The sequence below is a fragment of the Cyanistes caeruleus genome, chromosome 1, assembly GCF_971803275.1.
Source record: "Cyanistes caeruleus chromosome 1, bCyaCae1.hap1.1, whole genome shotgun sequence".
Taxonomy (NCBI): domain Eukaryota; kingdom Metazoa; phylum Chordata; class Aves; order Passeriformes; family Paridae; genus Cyanistes; species Cyanistes caeruleus.
The window spans coordinates 40,539,594-40,556,702 of record NC_141701.1 but is presented as its reverse complement, the minus strand read 5'-3'; the positions used below and the strand labels follow the sequence as shown (position 1 = coordinate 40,556,702).

At 37.6% G+C, this 17,109-nt stretch overlaps 1 protein-coding gene across 3 annotated transcripts in view; it reads right to left on the bottom strand.

Annotated features, from left to right (window-relative positions):
* ST18 (ST18 C2H2C-type zinc finger transcription factor) overlaps window positions 1-17,109 on the bottom strand; it is a 237,748-nt gene that overhangs the window by 20,523 nt on the left and 200,116 nt on the right. For all 3 annotated transcript variants that reach the window (XM_086888301.1, XM_086888311.1, XM_086888318.1), the window contains 2 exons: window positions 14,046-14,257; window positions 5,337-5,582 (listed from right to left, as the gene is read on the bottom strand). In XM_086888301.1, the coding sequence (XP_086744427.1) occupies window positions 5,337-5,582; window positions 14,046-14,257 (458 nt within the window). The remainder of the gene's footprint in view (window positions 1-5,336; window positions 5,583-14,045; window positions 14,258-17,109) is intronic.

The following is a 17,109-nucleotide window of genomic DNA, read 5'->3' as shown; positions in this document are numbered from 1 at the left end:
TTGTTTTATAAGATGGTGATAAAGGCCAAGGAAAAGTACACAGAGAAAGGTGGTTGTTGGTAGATCAAAACAATACTTTGGTAGTTGTGTTCTTTTTATTTGCTTTAGAAGTACATTGCAGACTTTTGAATACAGTTGGTGACCATAAATTACAAAATTACAATAATAAATTTTAAAAATTGTTATTTACCTAAGCAAATGTAAATGCAAAGCTTTTTAGGTCTGTGGAATAGAATCCTGTTATCTTATTGAAAGAGCAGATTCTCTTTAAAATAAAAATCATAAAGAACAAAAAACTTTGAAGTTTTCTCAATAGCAGGCTGCTAAGGGTAGTTCTTGATTTCTACTATTTCTAGATCAAAATCATAACTGTTACTATTCTGTTTGGTGGATGGTATGAATCATGAGCATTCACCCCCTTGGGAAGGCATTTTGGAAACTTGGGCGTCCTGAAAGGGAAATGATTTTTTTTTCTCTGAAAAATCTTCTTTGACCACTTCAAAATAGCTTGGTTTATATTGTTTTGAGACTCAATGCCTTCAATTATTATTATCATTATGACAGATAAGTATTTTCTTTTTGGAGGGATGCTCTGTAGCCATTCTATCATTCTAGAATTCTCCAAAGCTTATAGTGTCAATTATCAGATCTCTATTACTCCCTTCTTGGACTTCATGTTGGTTTTGGGATTCCATTCCAATACTCAGGTGTTTCCCAGAGATTGCCATCTGTAGGAGCAGAAACTGCTGCCTGTGGTTGAGAGGGGAAGGTCCCAACCTCTGCTAAACTCACAGTGCTGGTGCCATGGATGCTCTGGGCTTGTGCAGCTGACAAACGTGCCAGGACAGAGGAGCAGGGCTGTCTGCAGAGCTGTTAACACGGAGCGCAGGGCTGAGTCGAATCTGGACTGAAAATGGAGTTTCTGCCTCCTGGGTCTTGTCAGCTCTGCAGGGGTGCTCCTTCTGATAAAGCTTCCATATGGTCCTCAATTCTGGCAGCTCATCTTTGCCTGTTTGGAGGCTGGATCCTCAATATGACTTTCTTCTGCTTTCTGCTACTGGCTACCTACTGCCTACTGTAACTCACGCTTCACATACATGTAGGAGTGATGCCATATTATTGCTGTATCAATTACTACTGATTTTTTTTTGAGCCACATTTGTGAGGTTAATTTGGTTGGGAATAATCTAATCTGCTACAAATACAAAAAGCAAAAATACATATAGTCAGCTTTGCTAAACACTATTTCACAGTAATTAATGAGTAATTATTTTAAATATGTAAAAAAACCTTCATATATTTCAGTCTTGGGGAATTATATTTCTGAAGGAGAACTTCAGATAAGGAGCAACAGAGAAAATTAGCAGCTACAGAGGTCTTGATAAAATGTTAGTGCAGAAATAATAAATGACTGAAAGTCTTCCAAACATGGAAACTAAAATGCTAAAATGCAAAAGTGGAAAAATGGGTGTCAGCTCTGTTCAAGATCCAAGAAACATCAAAGATAATTTTCCAAAGTTGGGTTAAATCTTGTTCTCAGTGGCATATAGGGGTGATTTTGGCAGTGGCATATAGGGATGATTTTACCATGGATATTTGAATTCCTGACTACTTCTGCCCACAAGTTCTGACCCACCTTTCTTGCAAACACATAAGTGCAAGCAGGGGTCATCACTGGTACAAGTTACATTAAAATCAAAAGATCCAGAAGCAACAAAAAATTCTAACCCCCTGTTACCAACTGGAAGGGATCAGATGTCAAAATAATTTCAAAAAACACAGGTAGAATGGTTTCCACTTAATTTAACAGAGGTTAAAAAATGGTGGTTTATCAATTTCCTGTCTAACAACTAACTCTGCCAGGCTACATCTGTATCACTGAACTGATGTGTGTTTCTAAAAATTTAAAGCATGCCTTGCCTTTATCCTATGTATCTAAGCCAGGCATACATCAGCCTCTTCCACTTCTTCTGAGAGCAGCCTGGAGTAGGGGGTGGTGAAAAGAACCCTCTAGCACTCTACTGTGGTCCTGATCTGGGTCATGTACCTTAGGGTGCACCTGCAGCACACCAGAGTAGCCATAACTGTTTGTGCTGAGGGATATGCTAATATTTTCATATGTGTAACTTGTGTTCTTTATTTTCAGTGAAAGATATCCTGATCTTTCACTGGTGATGACAAGAAACTTTGTATGTGTATGTGTGCATGTGTGTGTGTGTTATTCATCATGCCACTATCTGATACCTGCTGCACAGAGCAGAGTGATGGAGAATCATGTACATCCAAGGCTTGACAAAATGCTACAGTATTGCAGTTCACAGCTTCATTTCATTGAGTCATTTAATAAAAACAACATTTCATGGTGAAGTCTGACAGGAATACACCTACAGCCACCACTATAAGTGATATTAGAGGGTTTAGAATTGTATTATTTTAATTTTCTTTCTTTAAATAATTGTTTGGGTTTTTTTTTTAAATCTTAGTGGTGAATTTCCTGAATTGAGCTATTTATATTTGTAATTTTTTTAGACTAAAGCTATACACATACATACATACATACAGAAACATCAACAATTTTATACAGTTTTTCTCCTAGTATATTTCCCAGGAATAGGGAGATATATAAACATTTAAACAGGTGACTTCTTCAGCATTTTCTTAGTTCCTTGAGGGACACTTGGTGTTATTCAAGCAGCATAAAATTTTCGTATGTGTGGAAGCTGCAAAACCAGGACAGTGCAAATGAATTGTAGGCAAAGGAATACTGAAACTCTGCCTTTCTAGAGCCTTACATCACTACATGTGGCCCAAAAGGGGTTGCATCTGTCTGAAACACAGAAAGTCAGAAATAAAGAACGAGTGTATTTTGATCCTCTGCACTTAAGACTAAAAGTAGAGCATCATGTCTTGGCTTGTGTGCTTCTCCAGCTATTTATCTTTAGAGGGAAAGATAATCCTTTGGGAAAACACCTTTAGCACTTCTCTCTTTTTGGTGTGTTGGGTGATGATCGTCACAGCTAGTCAAGCCCAACTGTATGTATAATTTTTCCTTTTCCATTTGAATGGATTTGTAGTTAAATGCTATTAAAATCTAAAGAATTTCAGACTAAAAGAAAAATCGGAACCAGCCCAATTGGTCCAAGCACTACTATTTCCTGCAAAGAGCATGTGTGTATTCATGCATGCACACTACTGAAAGAAAGCAAGCAATGATACTCCATTAATGTACAGATGGAAGTTTATATTGATTTCAGCAAAGACCAGAACATAATGGTAACATGAATAACAGATAATAGCATCTGGCACTTTTAACATTTTTAAGCCCTGAAATCTTTGGAGAACTGACAGTTGAACTAACTGACAGCTCTAGTTATTTCTCAGCGCTTTCCTTTTGGAGAGATTTTGAGCTTTTTCCAAATTCAGATTTTTTTTTTAAAGGGGGCATCTGGACAGGCTATTTTGCTGAGAGAGAGAGAGACAATATTTTCTGGAAATTACCACCAAAATTAAGCAACTGTTGTGCATATGAACCAGATAACAATGAATTAGAAATAGATATAATCAGTCATTTTCTTTGCATAAGGATAACTGCCAGTCTTTGATTTTGAAAACAGAGCCTCTGGCCCTGACATCACTGGATGTATCAAGGCTCCCTGGGACAGCAGAATCTCACAGCAGAGATCTGGGACCAGATCCTCAATTAGGGACAAAATTCACAATGTCAAAACACCAAGTGCAAGGGGCACCAGAGCCCGAGTGCATTGGACCATTTTGTCCTGTTGGGTAGTTTAGTCGCCTCCAGTTCCCTGTGCTGGAAAGGGACAGGGAAACATCCAGACACCCATCATAGCCTTGTGGAAGTCAGGCATGGACTGGGGGGAATGTGTAGGTGCTCCTCTCTTGGCTCTTATGCTGAGCTGTGATGGCAGCAGGGAGAAGGAATGACACGACAGGTCCCCTGCCAAGCGTGTGACACCTCTTGATCCCATCAGCAAGGCAGCCCTCTCAAAGCTGGATGTGCCTGCTCATCCTGCATGAATGGGGAAGGGCCTGAGCCCTCAGCCTCCTCCTTCTCACCAAACCCGCTCCAAAACCCTGGTACATGGATTGTTCATTATTGGTGAGATAAAGACCATCACTAGCCTCCAAGAGGAGACTGCAAAGGGTTCAAGAAAACCCAGCCTCCAAGAAATGCAAGCTTTTTCAGTGGACACATTGCAACCCACTACTATATAAGAATATTCACTCAACTGAACATTCTTTTAATTCCAGGTGGTTTTTTAATTGGAGACCTGGATCCCCTAACCTCAATTGTAAGTAGCTTTACCCCATCTATGTCTTCTTGAAGTGTCAGATTTGATATTTGAGCAAAATATAATTTCATATTAAAATTATGATCAAATTCTATTATTAAATATATAAAATCAAACAAGGAGTAAGTAGTATAAAACCTTCCAACCACGATATCTTTTGATTTGTTTCTGAAGGCTGTAATGAAGGCTTTTATCTAATCAGCCTTTTAAAGAGCTGGTGGTCTCTTCTTGATTTAAGAAAAGTGAAAGCAGCCCATATCCATATCCAGGCTCAAGAGAAAAGAAATATACAATCAAAGATGCCAGAAAAGTAAAAGAATAAGAAAGAAAGGCCATAATAGACTATGCTGCCTTGTCTTCAAGACAGGATAAACAGAAATGAAAAAGTAAAATAAAAAAAAAAAAAAAAAAATAAGACAATTACTGATTTGGAAGTGACACTCTAGAAGATTTATCACATAAGTTGCAAATTGGAGATGTAAAACTCAGTGGCAGAAATTTCTTGCAGTCTTTAAAATAAAAACTTTTCCAGTGAAAGAGTAGTACAGGCAAGGTTTTAAGCATGTTTAAATGCTTAGATATCAAGTTATCTAGAAGTCTGAAAAGATGGTATGAAGAAATTGTCTTTTATTTCAGCATGAACAAACTGTCTTGATTTGGTTTGATTTGCTTGCTTTATTTTTATTTTGTTTTAGTTGGTTTTTTTTCTTTTCTTTGAGTATCTGTGTTACAGGACTGATCCATTAGGAACAAAATTTAAAAAGCAGACTTTAATGATGGATACCTTTGTTTCCCTTACCTTAGAGACTTACAGACATTAACAAGTAGGGTCTGAAAGCAAGACTTTTTCTAAGTGAGTAATGGGGTTTGTTACAGCCCATCCAAGTGACCAGATCAATGTTCACAAGGTTCTATTTGTGGAAACTGATTCCCTTTAAACTGCATAAAGATCTTTAAACTCCTAAAGACCATCATATGGTCTCTCATGCAAAGGAAAAAGTCACTCAGAAACTGAAAAAATACCTCTTTTTCTTCTTCTTTCCTGCCATGGGTCTTGCTGTAGTTGATTGGTGTGTCCCAGCCTTCCTGTTCACAAAGTGCCTGGTAGAAGGCTGCATTTACCAGGATGCTGCTTGCTTTGAAAGGAGAAGAGGAAGGAGTGGGAAGTGCTGTGCTGGAAGAAGTGAGAGGCATAACTTTGTCTTGGCTTCGATTCTTTTTCATGCTCAAATCCAGTGTGCCATTTTCATCCACTTCTATCTCAGCTCCCTGACATGCAACAGGAAACAGAGACATGTTTAGATACAGACATGGTAAGGCTGTAAAACAACCATGTGGTGCTTTTAAAGGATAAATATAAATGCACGCTTTTATTTAAATTTATCTGAATCTAAACCCAGCTTTTCGATTTATGTCAGTTAATGTCCAACTCTTAGGCAGACTTAAGAGTAGCTTCAGTAATGGTATCCCTGCATCTCAGCTTAAACATAGTAAGTGGAATTTAAATAAGATGCCACTAAACCATAACCTATACACCCTAAATCTAGTTTTATTTAAAAAAAGTTTAGCTTTAAATCTTCTTGATCTTTTCACTCTTACAGAGAACTATGACCCCAATTCACAGTTAAAAGCATTAATGCATTGTTTAGGTCATCAACAGCATTACTATTACATATCCTCCCTTCCCCCCACACCCTGGAAACATTACAACATCTGCATCATGGTGGGGGAGAAGGAGGGGGAAAGAAATACATCTAAAAGTAGCACAGTAGGAGAAATTTTCACTAGCATTTTCTACATCGCTTGAAATAGCATACTGATGAATGATTATTTATCATAATTTGACTAGGCCACTAAAGCACAGGTCTGCACTGAGACCACTAGACTGAGAGGTACAGGAGGGTCTTGAGGAGGTTCTCCCTAATGGAGACATTCTGCCTGAGTCAACAAACCCTTTGCTTCCTGGGAAGCACAGCACAGAGCAGCCTCTAATTGCAGAGGTGTGTGCAGTCTGGGGAGAGACCCAACCTCTCTTTCCAGTCTGGGAGAAACTCTCCTGCTCACAAAAAGGGGAAAATGCTGCTTGGCTGTACAAGAACAAAGGAAGGAAAGGTCACTGTTCTGCCTTACGCAGATCACAGAAAAAGAGGACAAACTCCTCTTCTAACAGTGATAAAAACCTGCTGAAAATGCAACTTACAAGACAACAACAAATTTTCCCTCATGCTTAATATGCTACACTGCATATTGACATATTTTCTATATAGGGATGAATATAAGACTAGTCCTTGCTATTGCCAATGTTTACTGAAGGCAAGCAGGAAAAAAGGTGAAATGTGGCTTCTGGAGGACTACTCAGTAGTCTAGTTTAATGTTTTCCTGAATAAAGTGGAAAACATTCAAAGACTATGGAGATAAACAGTGATGTCAGATATCTACACAAAGAATATTGTAATTAACACTGCTCATTGTCTTCCTGTTACTGTCATGACTACTATATTTATCTTGCATCACCACAAAGCTTGGATAACACTTGGGAATTTGGGGTACATGTGTTTGGTTCTGTGTAGGAGACAGTGGTATAACCCAAGATTCCCTACCTTGAGTAATATAATAGGAAACTCATAGTGTAAGTGAATCATCTAGAAAATGTGTTGTTAATAGAAAAGAGTCAGGTATGTCCAGGGGGAAATTTGTCTGTCTTAGACCTCTTCCTCAGAAAGACATTGGCTGAAGGAGTCCCTTTCTTTTTCTGCCCATTAAATATTGCTGGGGCATCATGATTAGTCAACCATTCAATTTCTAAAGACAGGGCAGTGAAACCTGTCCTTGCTTGAGGATCTTAAGAGTTGTGGTGAAACAAGGAGTTCTTCCCCTGTGCTGCAAGTGTGACATGGCCATGCTGGCTGGACCAAGGATGCAAGCCTCCTTCATACATCCTTGCCTTCTGCCACTGTCAGTGATGACTCATTTAAAGGTAAAATGTGACTGATTAAATCTTCTGAATCAGAAAGATATCAATATATTGGTGGTAGATGACAATTTAAGGCCTGACAATCTCTCTTCACTCAGCCAGCACGACTCCCTTTTGCATCCATGAGTCTGACACAGATGCCCACCTAGACCGAAGCACCACCAAGCCATCTGCTTGTCCCTGGTTCAGAAACTCAGGCATCTCTTATGTTTGCTTCTCCCACATAGCCAAGTTCACATTTTCAATCATACAGCTTAAAGAGAGAGATGTTTTATTATATTTATGGGAAGTAAATACACTTCTAATATGTTCATACTAAGACGCTTTGGTTATATCTTTCTGCCCCTTTTTAGTAAATAGTTTAATCTCCTGTGATAGTTTTAAGCCCTGAATTTGACAGTGCAGCTTATCCTGGATAATAACTTAGTAACCACAACATCTTATGCCATCTGTATAATATCAAATACATTTTTTACCAGCATTAATAAACCTTAGTTACAAAAATCCAAGATATTAACTATATCAGTGCCAAGCACACACTCCAGGATCTGACAATACAGCTCTGCCATGATCGCCCCAGTGTTTTTTGGCTTCATAGTTGATATGTAACTATAGCAATGAAACAGAGCTACAGTAATCAAGTTTAATGACCAATGTAAAGTAAAATGCTAAATATTGTAGTTGCTGACATTTTTCATAATAAAAAAACTTGGGTTAAGTCTGCACAACCAACATTCACATAAAATTCCAGACCTCTGTGACAGATGGCTTAGGAAAGGAAGCCATGTGACTGGGCTGCGGTAGTTTTATAGTGCAAAACCCATAAATAGTGCAGATTCTCTGTCACTGACAAAATATCAACTACTCAGAAGGCAACAGCAACAACAAAAAGGGCCAAAAACCATCAAGGCCCCCTTCTTGATGCAACTTGACATAGAATAATATCAGAAAATCATTCTCTCCAAGAAACAGACACCAATAGCTTCCATGAGGAGCTCTGACTGATAAGCAGAACATTTACTAACATGGATATTTAGAGCCTTCTCAACACTTGCCTGAAATTCATGTAGAAGTTGGGCTGCCCAACACGTACCTAATTCCTATGAGGGAAGGCTGGGTTGTGTGTTTGTGAAGTAGAGTGCAGATGGGGTTTAAGTGAGCTCACAGATGCACACAACAATTAAATAAAGTCATGGGAAAAATATCCCTCTTTGCTCACTGCAGGACTGATCACACGTTTACAGCATGTCTTTTTACTCAGAATGGTATAAAAGAGCTATTGCTTTGGTGCCTTCCTAGCAAACTCCAAATGGCAGAGCAAAAAGAGGGAAGCCAGAGTTATTGCTCCAGTTTACATTCCTACTCCCATCCCACCCTCCTCTCAATATGTCTCCTTTGCTTGCTTTACCACATTTATTTTTACATTAATTTTTAAATGGAACTAAGAAGACAAAAATGGCAAATGGGAAAATACACTAAAGCAGTGCTCTGACATGCTGACAGAAAATGGCACTTACTAAGCTTAGCTCAGGCTTGTAAAGGCTCTGTTCTCCTCACTGAAGGCAAGATCTTATTACTGCTGACTCTAGTGCATGTGTGAACAGACCTATATTATCCATTTATCATGACATATTTAAAATGAAGCAACTAAAACAGTGTAAACTGTTCTGATTATTCCTTAAAACTGGAAGCAAAACAAAGATGAAAGTGTATCTTTTTATTTCTTAACTTATGTTTGTTTTAAGCTGTGAAATTCTTTGCAGCCTGATTTTGATCTCACTCACATTTACATTTACACTGGTGTAAGCCAGGAAAATACCCACTGAAGCAATGAAGAGAAATCAATGAGCATGATAGGATACACACAGTAATTAAATTCAGGTTACTTCTTACCTACTACCTCATCAGTATGAGGAAATCCCCCCACCTCATGTCTTACAACCAGCTGGTAAAGGGATTCCAGAATAAAAAATGAAAGAAAAATGATCAGAGGACATTTTTTATATTCCAGTAGCTATTCAGTGAAAGAATAAGGTACAAATAGTACTTTATAACCAAAAATAAAGACTAATATAAATATGTAAACCAACACTAAAGAAATGGTTTGTATACTCTCCAGCTGCTTTGTACAATAAAGTCAATCTTTTTTAGCCTTGTTTATTTTATGACATAAGTATTAGGGAATATTTTCTAATACTTAATTAGGTCCTGTCCTTAGAACTGAATTACACAACTAGGACAGTAAAGGATGCTAGTTTTTTGTCCCAAATTTCTCCTGCATTTTTTCATATGCTTTTGGCCCATCTGATCACTCATAACATTTAATACCCTTCAGTGTGTCTCCTCCAGTAATGATTACAAGTTAAGCTTTATCTCAGCTGGATCAGAAAGAGTAAATTATTGTGTCTGCATGGATCTTATTTCAAACCTGGGACACCAGGGAGATTGTGTCATGATATATAAGGGAATTCATGTACTTTTTGGTTGGCATCAGCCATGGAACTTAATGCTAAGGAAGTCCAAAGAAACAAAATGATCAATGATTTTGCATTCCCCCTAGCAGTTCAGTATGGTTTGGAAAGCTCAAAAGAGCTCTTAAGTTCTGGTATTGGGAGTAAATGAGACTCATATCTTGCCATGTGTATGAATAATATTCTTAATACAACTCCATTCAAAAGAGTACAATCTTTTCTATTCACAGCCAACAAAAACACATGCACCTGGTCCTCAGTTCTACACACTTAGACTTAAGCAATTGAGTACCTCTGCAGAAAATTAAAATATTAATTTGGGTCAAAATGAGAAAAGTTGTTAACAGCCCAACAACATCTGAGAGAAAAAATGGAGTCACGATTTAAGCCTAGAGCAGTTCACAAATTAAAAAAGCTAGCCAGGAAAGTGCTTAGAGAGTAATTTACACAGCCGTATTACAGGATGGTACCTAGTAATACTCTTGGATGATTTGCCATCCTGTATTTAGGCTTTAAGGTATTTGGAGTAAAGTACTGCCTGACAAACATGCTGAGTGCTAACTACAGTTTTTAAATAATAGATGCAATTTTCAACACCATCAATATCCAAGAAGGGAGAGATGACACAATTTTGTTCAAAACCAGAATTTAAACATTTTTAGCAAGTGTGATTTTATTTTTTGTTGTTGTTGTTGTTGTTTTCTTTCAAGGCATAGTGTGCATATGCCGTTTTGTCTAAACAGGTGGGAAAAACACCAAAACAGTCAACAAAATGTTTGGCAAGCAACAGTGATGAGGATACAGATAAACTATTGCTTGCAGCTACCTCACTGAGACTTGTGTGGTGAGGGCTGTAAACAGGGGAGATCCCTAGAAGTTATGATGATGTGGATTCTTACACAGAGCTAGAAACTGCAGGCTAAGCCTCCTAGGGGAACCCTTCTGGTGGCTTCAATGGGAGCTGAGTGAAGCTACATGAACTGAAAAATCAGATACAACCAGGCTTGGGGTACTGCCTGCAGGAGAATTGCCTGCTTGGGGTTATATTCAGGGGAAAAGTTTCTGCAGTCCCAGGCTGAATGGCTCAGGCAGCGCAACATTAATGTGGCATTAATTATTTTGAAAACTATATCATCAAGGTATCTGATGATCTTACTATTCTGTATGCAACCGATACATAATTCATAGAGAAGGTTTAAGATTCATTTTACTGTTCATTTCAGAATAAATGTATTATTTTAATGGCTTAATTTTTGAATTATTATTTTTAAACTTGGGCTATTTGTCAGATCACCTTGAACATAAGGTCTCTCTGGAAGTTTTTCTCATCAGTGGTACTGTTAATGTGTAATGTGTAATGTGACTTTTCTATCCTTTCTACACTTCTCTTTCTCTTTTGTTGGCTTGGACTCTCCTTTTTTGTACTGATATGTAGAGAATGAGAGACACATATTTGAATACCCATTATTGAAATTTGTAACTATGTTATAAAATACATTTACTTTTTCATTTAAATATTATGTGTATACACAGGAAAGTGGTGAATATTCAGGGTAAACCATCCAGCTCTTTCTAGGAGAGGGACAATGCTTTGGAGGTCAAGAAATAAAATTTAAGAGGAAAAAAAGAAAAAAAAAGATACTTGGGAACACACTTGTGCTAAAAAGTATTTTGATTTTTTCCCCACTGGTTTAAGCAAGGCAACATATGCATGTCTTGAGCAAATACAAGAAAATGCCACCTACTTTAAATGTTTGAACTTTAAATTCTGCTTTTAAAACTTAGAAGCACAATATTTTTGCATCTCTGACAATTGTGCTACTGGCAAAGTATTTCCAGCAAGCCTGGGAAATCTGCAGTCTCACATATCCTTGTTCTACCACCACACAGCCTCCCATCTGTAAAGAACCAAGGATTGGATTGTTGAGAGGCTGTGTGATGCTCAAACACCTTTACAAGTCAGGAGCTTTGAGCTGCAAAATTATGGAAGATGGTAATCAGGTTTTCTTAGAAAAAGGAACAAAAGGGTGTTTCAAGGGGCAGGGCTGAGGTGCTTGATACTGTGGAGCTCAGAACACAGCCACTCCACACAGTTATTTCCAAGCCTGTTGAATGTGTGTGCTGTCGAGTAGAAAAAGGAAATAATTAACTCTGTAGTAATGTGTTGCATTATTTGAATTCAAATACAGATAAAGTCTCAAGTGGGGTTTTTTAATAATCTAAAAATTTGTAAGATATTTTAGCAATTAAACATTTACATTTGTGGCCCCTACCAGCCACAGAACAATTTGGAAACACTGATAAATAGTATTTTATTGTTTTATATTTTAAAATTAGAAAGTGCCTTCATTGAAGAGAGTCTGACAACTTAATTCCACAGTTTTTTGGTTTGAATCCTGTATGATCAAAGTAATAAATTTCCAAACCCAAATAAAAATATGTTTTGTGTACTTTTGGACACCAAATCTGTTGGAGGCTTACTTGTCTGTGTTTTGGCCAGAAGCTAATTCTGATTCTTCTGTCAGATGTTTTGTAGCAGTATGCCCTCCAGAAAGTCTGGCAAAATTGGAGGCAGGCAGATATCAAGGTAGGCAGGTGATTTTCTTTTAGTCTGGATTCCTGGCTGTGAAAAAGGAGTAAGCTATGTGCCCCAAGTGCCCCTCTGTATCATTACTGTTATGGTCACTTCCATTCAATCCTTCCCCATGATTTGGCAACTGTGAAGCAGGTACATAGGAGAAAATCTTTGGGTTATGCCTGGTCCCTTTACTGCTCTTCTCTGGCAACAAAGGTCTATTGCTGAGGTCAGCCAAAGGCTGCTGCAGCAATTTAATCCAACCATTGGCATCAGTTTCCATTTCCCTACTAGAAGAAGTCTCTATTAAAGACTTTTTTGCAGCAGATATCAAGGATGGATCTGTCATTAGGAAAGGTTCTATGAGCAGTCTTTGGAACAGATAATGAATTACAGGGAATGCATGTGGACATACTATAAAGTTTACCCTGTGACATCTCCCAGCATTGATTTTAATGTCCAAAACTTCACACACAAGTAGAAATCAAAAGCATCAAAGTAGGGGATACCACTCTGCAAAGCCACAAGGCTCGGGATACCTAACAAGGTATTATGCTGATGGAAAAATGAATGGCTCCACTCAAAAAATTATAGCTAACCTCCTAGAAATGGTGACTAAACCCTCAACCAAAATGTAGATCAACAGCTGTGGAAGACACATCTAACCACACTGAGCCTTGTGGGGTTCAGATAACAGAGAGATAAGGTAGAGTGACACTGACTTGCACAAAAACAGATCATCTGTCTTTCAGAGCAAACATCATGAGTCAGAGTCCCACAGCAGAAGCACACCTGCTATGCTCTGTTTTGACAAATGCACCTCCTTTCACTCCCCAATGATTTCTCCTTAAGTTCTTTTAATGACACCCTCTCATCTACAAAGAGCTTTCAAAACTTTCATTGCAGTGGAACATGTGTGACTTTAATGCAAATAATAAACAAAAGTGCTCCCACACCACTGTCATCAGAAGAAAATCTTGTCTGTTTTCATCAGCATTATAATACTATGTAATGGCACAGAAAATAAGGCTCATAGCTCACACAGCACCATTTGTAAATCATAAAGATCTGTGAGGAAACGCAGAGCAGAAACCAAAACACGAAAGCCACACAAACATCTACAAAATTAGGCAGCTTTCCATTATGACAGACTTGCCCAAATTATCTATCTCCAAACGCAGTGGGCCTGATTCTCCTCTCTTGCCAGCAGAAAGGGGAATTTTACCAAAGTCAGTTGTTATTCCCCCCTCTCCATCTTGCCAAACTGTTAAGGGCTCCAAACACAACAGACTCCATAGGTAGTTCTGTTCCACTGCTAGCAAAATATACCCTTGATTAATCATATGATTTTTATATATTTTTTTAAAAATCAGTCTCCAAAATGATCACCAATGGCAGGTCTCAGAGGGAAAAAAATTCCCTCTTAAAACACACCCTTTTTCTTTTTTCCTCCCAGAAAACTCCCCCCTTGTAATTAGGGCTCAATTATGAAAACAATTAACAACATAATTCCCCCTATTTATTTAGTTTTATCAGAACTGGTCACTGCATTGCTGATTTTTTTATTTTTTTTTTTTTCTCTGCCTCTCCTCAAAAGAGCATGCAAACAGAAGCCTCCTTTTGGGGGATTTAATGCAGTCACTAACATGAAAGACAGTTTATTCGCACAGTTCAGTAGCTAGCACACCCTCCAGGTTCTTGGACTACCCTACCTTGGCAGACAGACTCTGTGGTTTGTTGGAGAGGATCTCTGCTGCTTCCCTGCAGCGGGTGGAAAGGTTCAGGATAGCAGCAGCTGCTGCTATGTGGGTGTCTTCACTACATTGACCGTAGCTATAAGAGTTGGCATGGCAAGGGCTCTGTGTGTGGGCGCTAGCACTAGGCAGTCGATTAGAAAATTTCACTGGATTTGAAAAATGCTTTGCTGTTGAAGAGAGATTTGATTAGCAATCGCATGTATGAAATTTTTTCCCATTAAATAGTTTTGCTTCTCAGACTACAATTTCATACATAGAAAAAAATACTCAAAGATTACATTTAAAACAATCCTTTTGCTATTGCCAGCAAGGGTTTACAGTAAAAATGGCTTTAGAAACACAATAATTTAATTTTTCCTTGAGAAAAACACATCTGTCAACAAACCTGCTGAGATTTTTTACTCATATTTTACTTAACTCAGGCATTAACACCAATGATGTCGGAGAAAAGACTGAGCAAGCGTTAGTGTGGTATCCACCATGATTTTACCACTCCAGTGGACAAATGCAATTGTAAATGTATTCTTATAAGGGCTTCCTCTTGAAGCTCTATTGTGCAAAAAAACAACAGTGACTTGTCCAGTCTTAGCTAAAACAACACTGCTTACTCTACCTAGATGAATAAGTCAGTTATTTAAATAGCTCTGCTTATGTGACTGAGGAGCACAAAACCGGGCTCTTGAAAGAAACAATCAGATAAAAACATTACCTGTAAGGAGTATTCATTACTGATTTTGTGGAAATATTTATAAATTTAAGTCTATCCCTTAATCAATTTTTAAAAATAATGAGCATACATATGATCTTGGGTTACAGTTTTTTGTTGGCTATATTTGGAATAATACACAGTTTTATTAGGCACAGGGAGGTCAGTTGAATATTAAATACTAACAGGTGAACAGAAAAGCACTTTCACAGATAAAAGCGGTGTGTTTGGTTCTTTGTTTTCTTCTTCAGCAGCAGCATTTACTCTAAAACACTTAGAGAAGACTCTGCTTTCTCTTCTGGATTTTGGAGCTTGAGATGGCATAAACTGTTGCAGAGAGAACACAGCACCATGATTTCAGCTCTAAAGAAGCAATAATCACTTCTTTTGTCTGCAGCCCTCACAGTGTCCTACAAAGATAAACTAAGCAAAATCCAATTTCTCAGCCTACACCCAGATACATCAAGAACATTTCTGCGTATGGCCATCTGCTCGTTCCCTAAAGATCTGAGCCCCAAGGCTCTGGATCCCGTTGGATGTAGAGCTTTGGCTGAGTGCTTTTTAATGCTAAGAGCTACACAAGGCATAGGAGGACTCATCTTCCCTCAAACTTGGGATGCTCTGAAAGAAATGCTTGTTTATGTGCTTTGACTGTAGCTGAATTCTATATTCCATTTCTCTAAGCACTAGAGGCATCTCAGTAGAGCAGTACATGAAAGCCTCATGATTCAGTCCTCCCTTTTTCTAGTGAAAATTAAGAAGGATTTATCTACCCTGCTGTAAGCACAAACAAGACAGTCTACATTTTTAACAGTTACTACAATGAAATTTAAATTGTGTTTAAAGACCAGAAAGTGTGTTTTTCATCACCTATCCTTAAAAAAAAATATAAAAATGATCAACCAACAAAGAGCCACCCCAGGCTATAAAGGGTGTATGTTTTGTTAAAATAAAAACAAGTTTACAAGTGCAGAATCCACAGAGGGCTAATGATGGGCTTTTGTCTGGCTACATATTTACATAGGACTCTGAACCCATCACTACATCATCAGCTTCTTATTGCCAACTTTTGTATACCTGGATGGTTAAATCACTCACCAGCTCTTTTACTTTCACCTTTCCATTAAAATAATAGCTGCACATTGCAATCTTTGCAAGAACAACAGGCTGTAAACTTCAGCTCTGATATACTTCATACATAAATTGCATATATATGTTTCTGCATTTGTATAAAAACATTTCAATCTTTTTTTTCCTTGAAATGAACCTGTGAAATAGATATACATCTGTGCAAAGAGACAGCTAATAGGGAATATTCAATTTTACAAACAAAATTGGAAAATCTGCCACCCAAGAAGCTGGCAATGCATATATTTGCTTTCATTTAAGCAAGCCTATTTTCCAGGTCAGATAAATATCTACTTTTCATTTGCAATTTTAAATAGAGCATTTATATATATATATACACAAAAAACAGATACCTACATGTATGTTTTTGTGTACTCAGGCACATACACAAATGAAAATAAAAACACAAAAAATTTATAAATATATAAAACATGTATAATATTTTATCATATTAGATGTATATTATATTATAATTAACTTATATATAAATTTATTCATTAACAAAGTTTTTTGCTTTTCTGTTCACCTTACTATGAATGTTCCTCTTTGTTGGAGTAAGTGGGACAAAATTTGTTTTCCCGTTTTATTTTCCTTTACTAGTCTTTATGTCACTAACAAAACAAAAGAAAAAAGGCTAAATAAAAAGCCTTTTTTTCACATTTCTATGGAACTATTTTCTTCTGAATCCAGTTTTGGTGGAATGAAACACTTCTTTTCCATTTCCCTCATGACAACAGAATCATTTGTTTCTTTAAACTAAAGTGTATTTTATAATCATCAATACAATGGCAGAACATTGTTGATGTTTCCCATCTGCAATAAACCATCAGTTTTCACACTGTGGTATCTCATTTGTACAGAGTAGTACCTCAGGAAATCTGTAAATGATGCAAGCAGAGGAATCTTGATAGCAACTTGATGCACTGGATATGACTGCTCTACAAATATGATTTAGTACAGAAATACGAGGTACCAAAACAAATTCAGCCCAGGCCTGGAATTAATGTAGCTGGGCACATGCTCACCTAAAAGGAATAATACCTGTATAAATTCACCTAAATGGTACCTGAAGTACCTCTGAAACCTAACTTGTATTTCTTTGTACTACAGCTCATTACATCTTGTGCAGACACATTCCATGGGACTTCTCATCTATCCCATAAAGATACCACAATTTAATCAAGG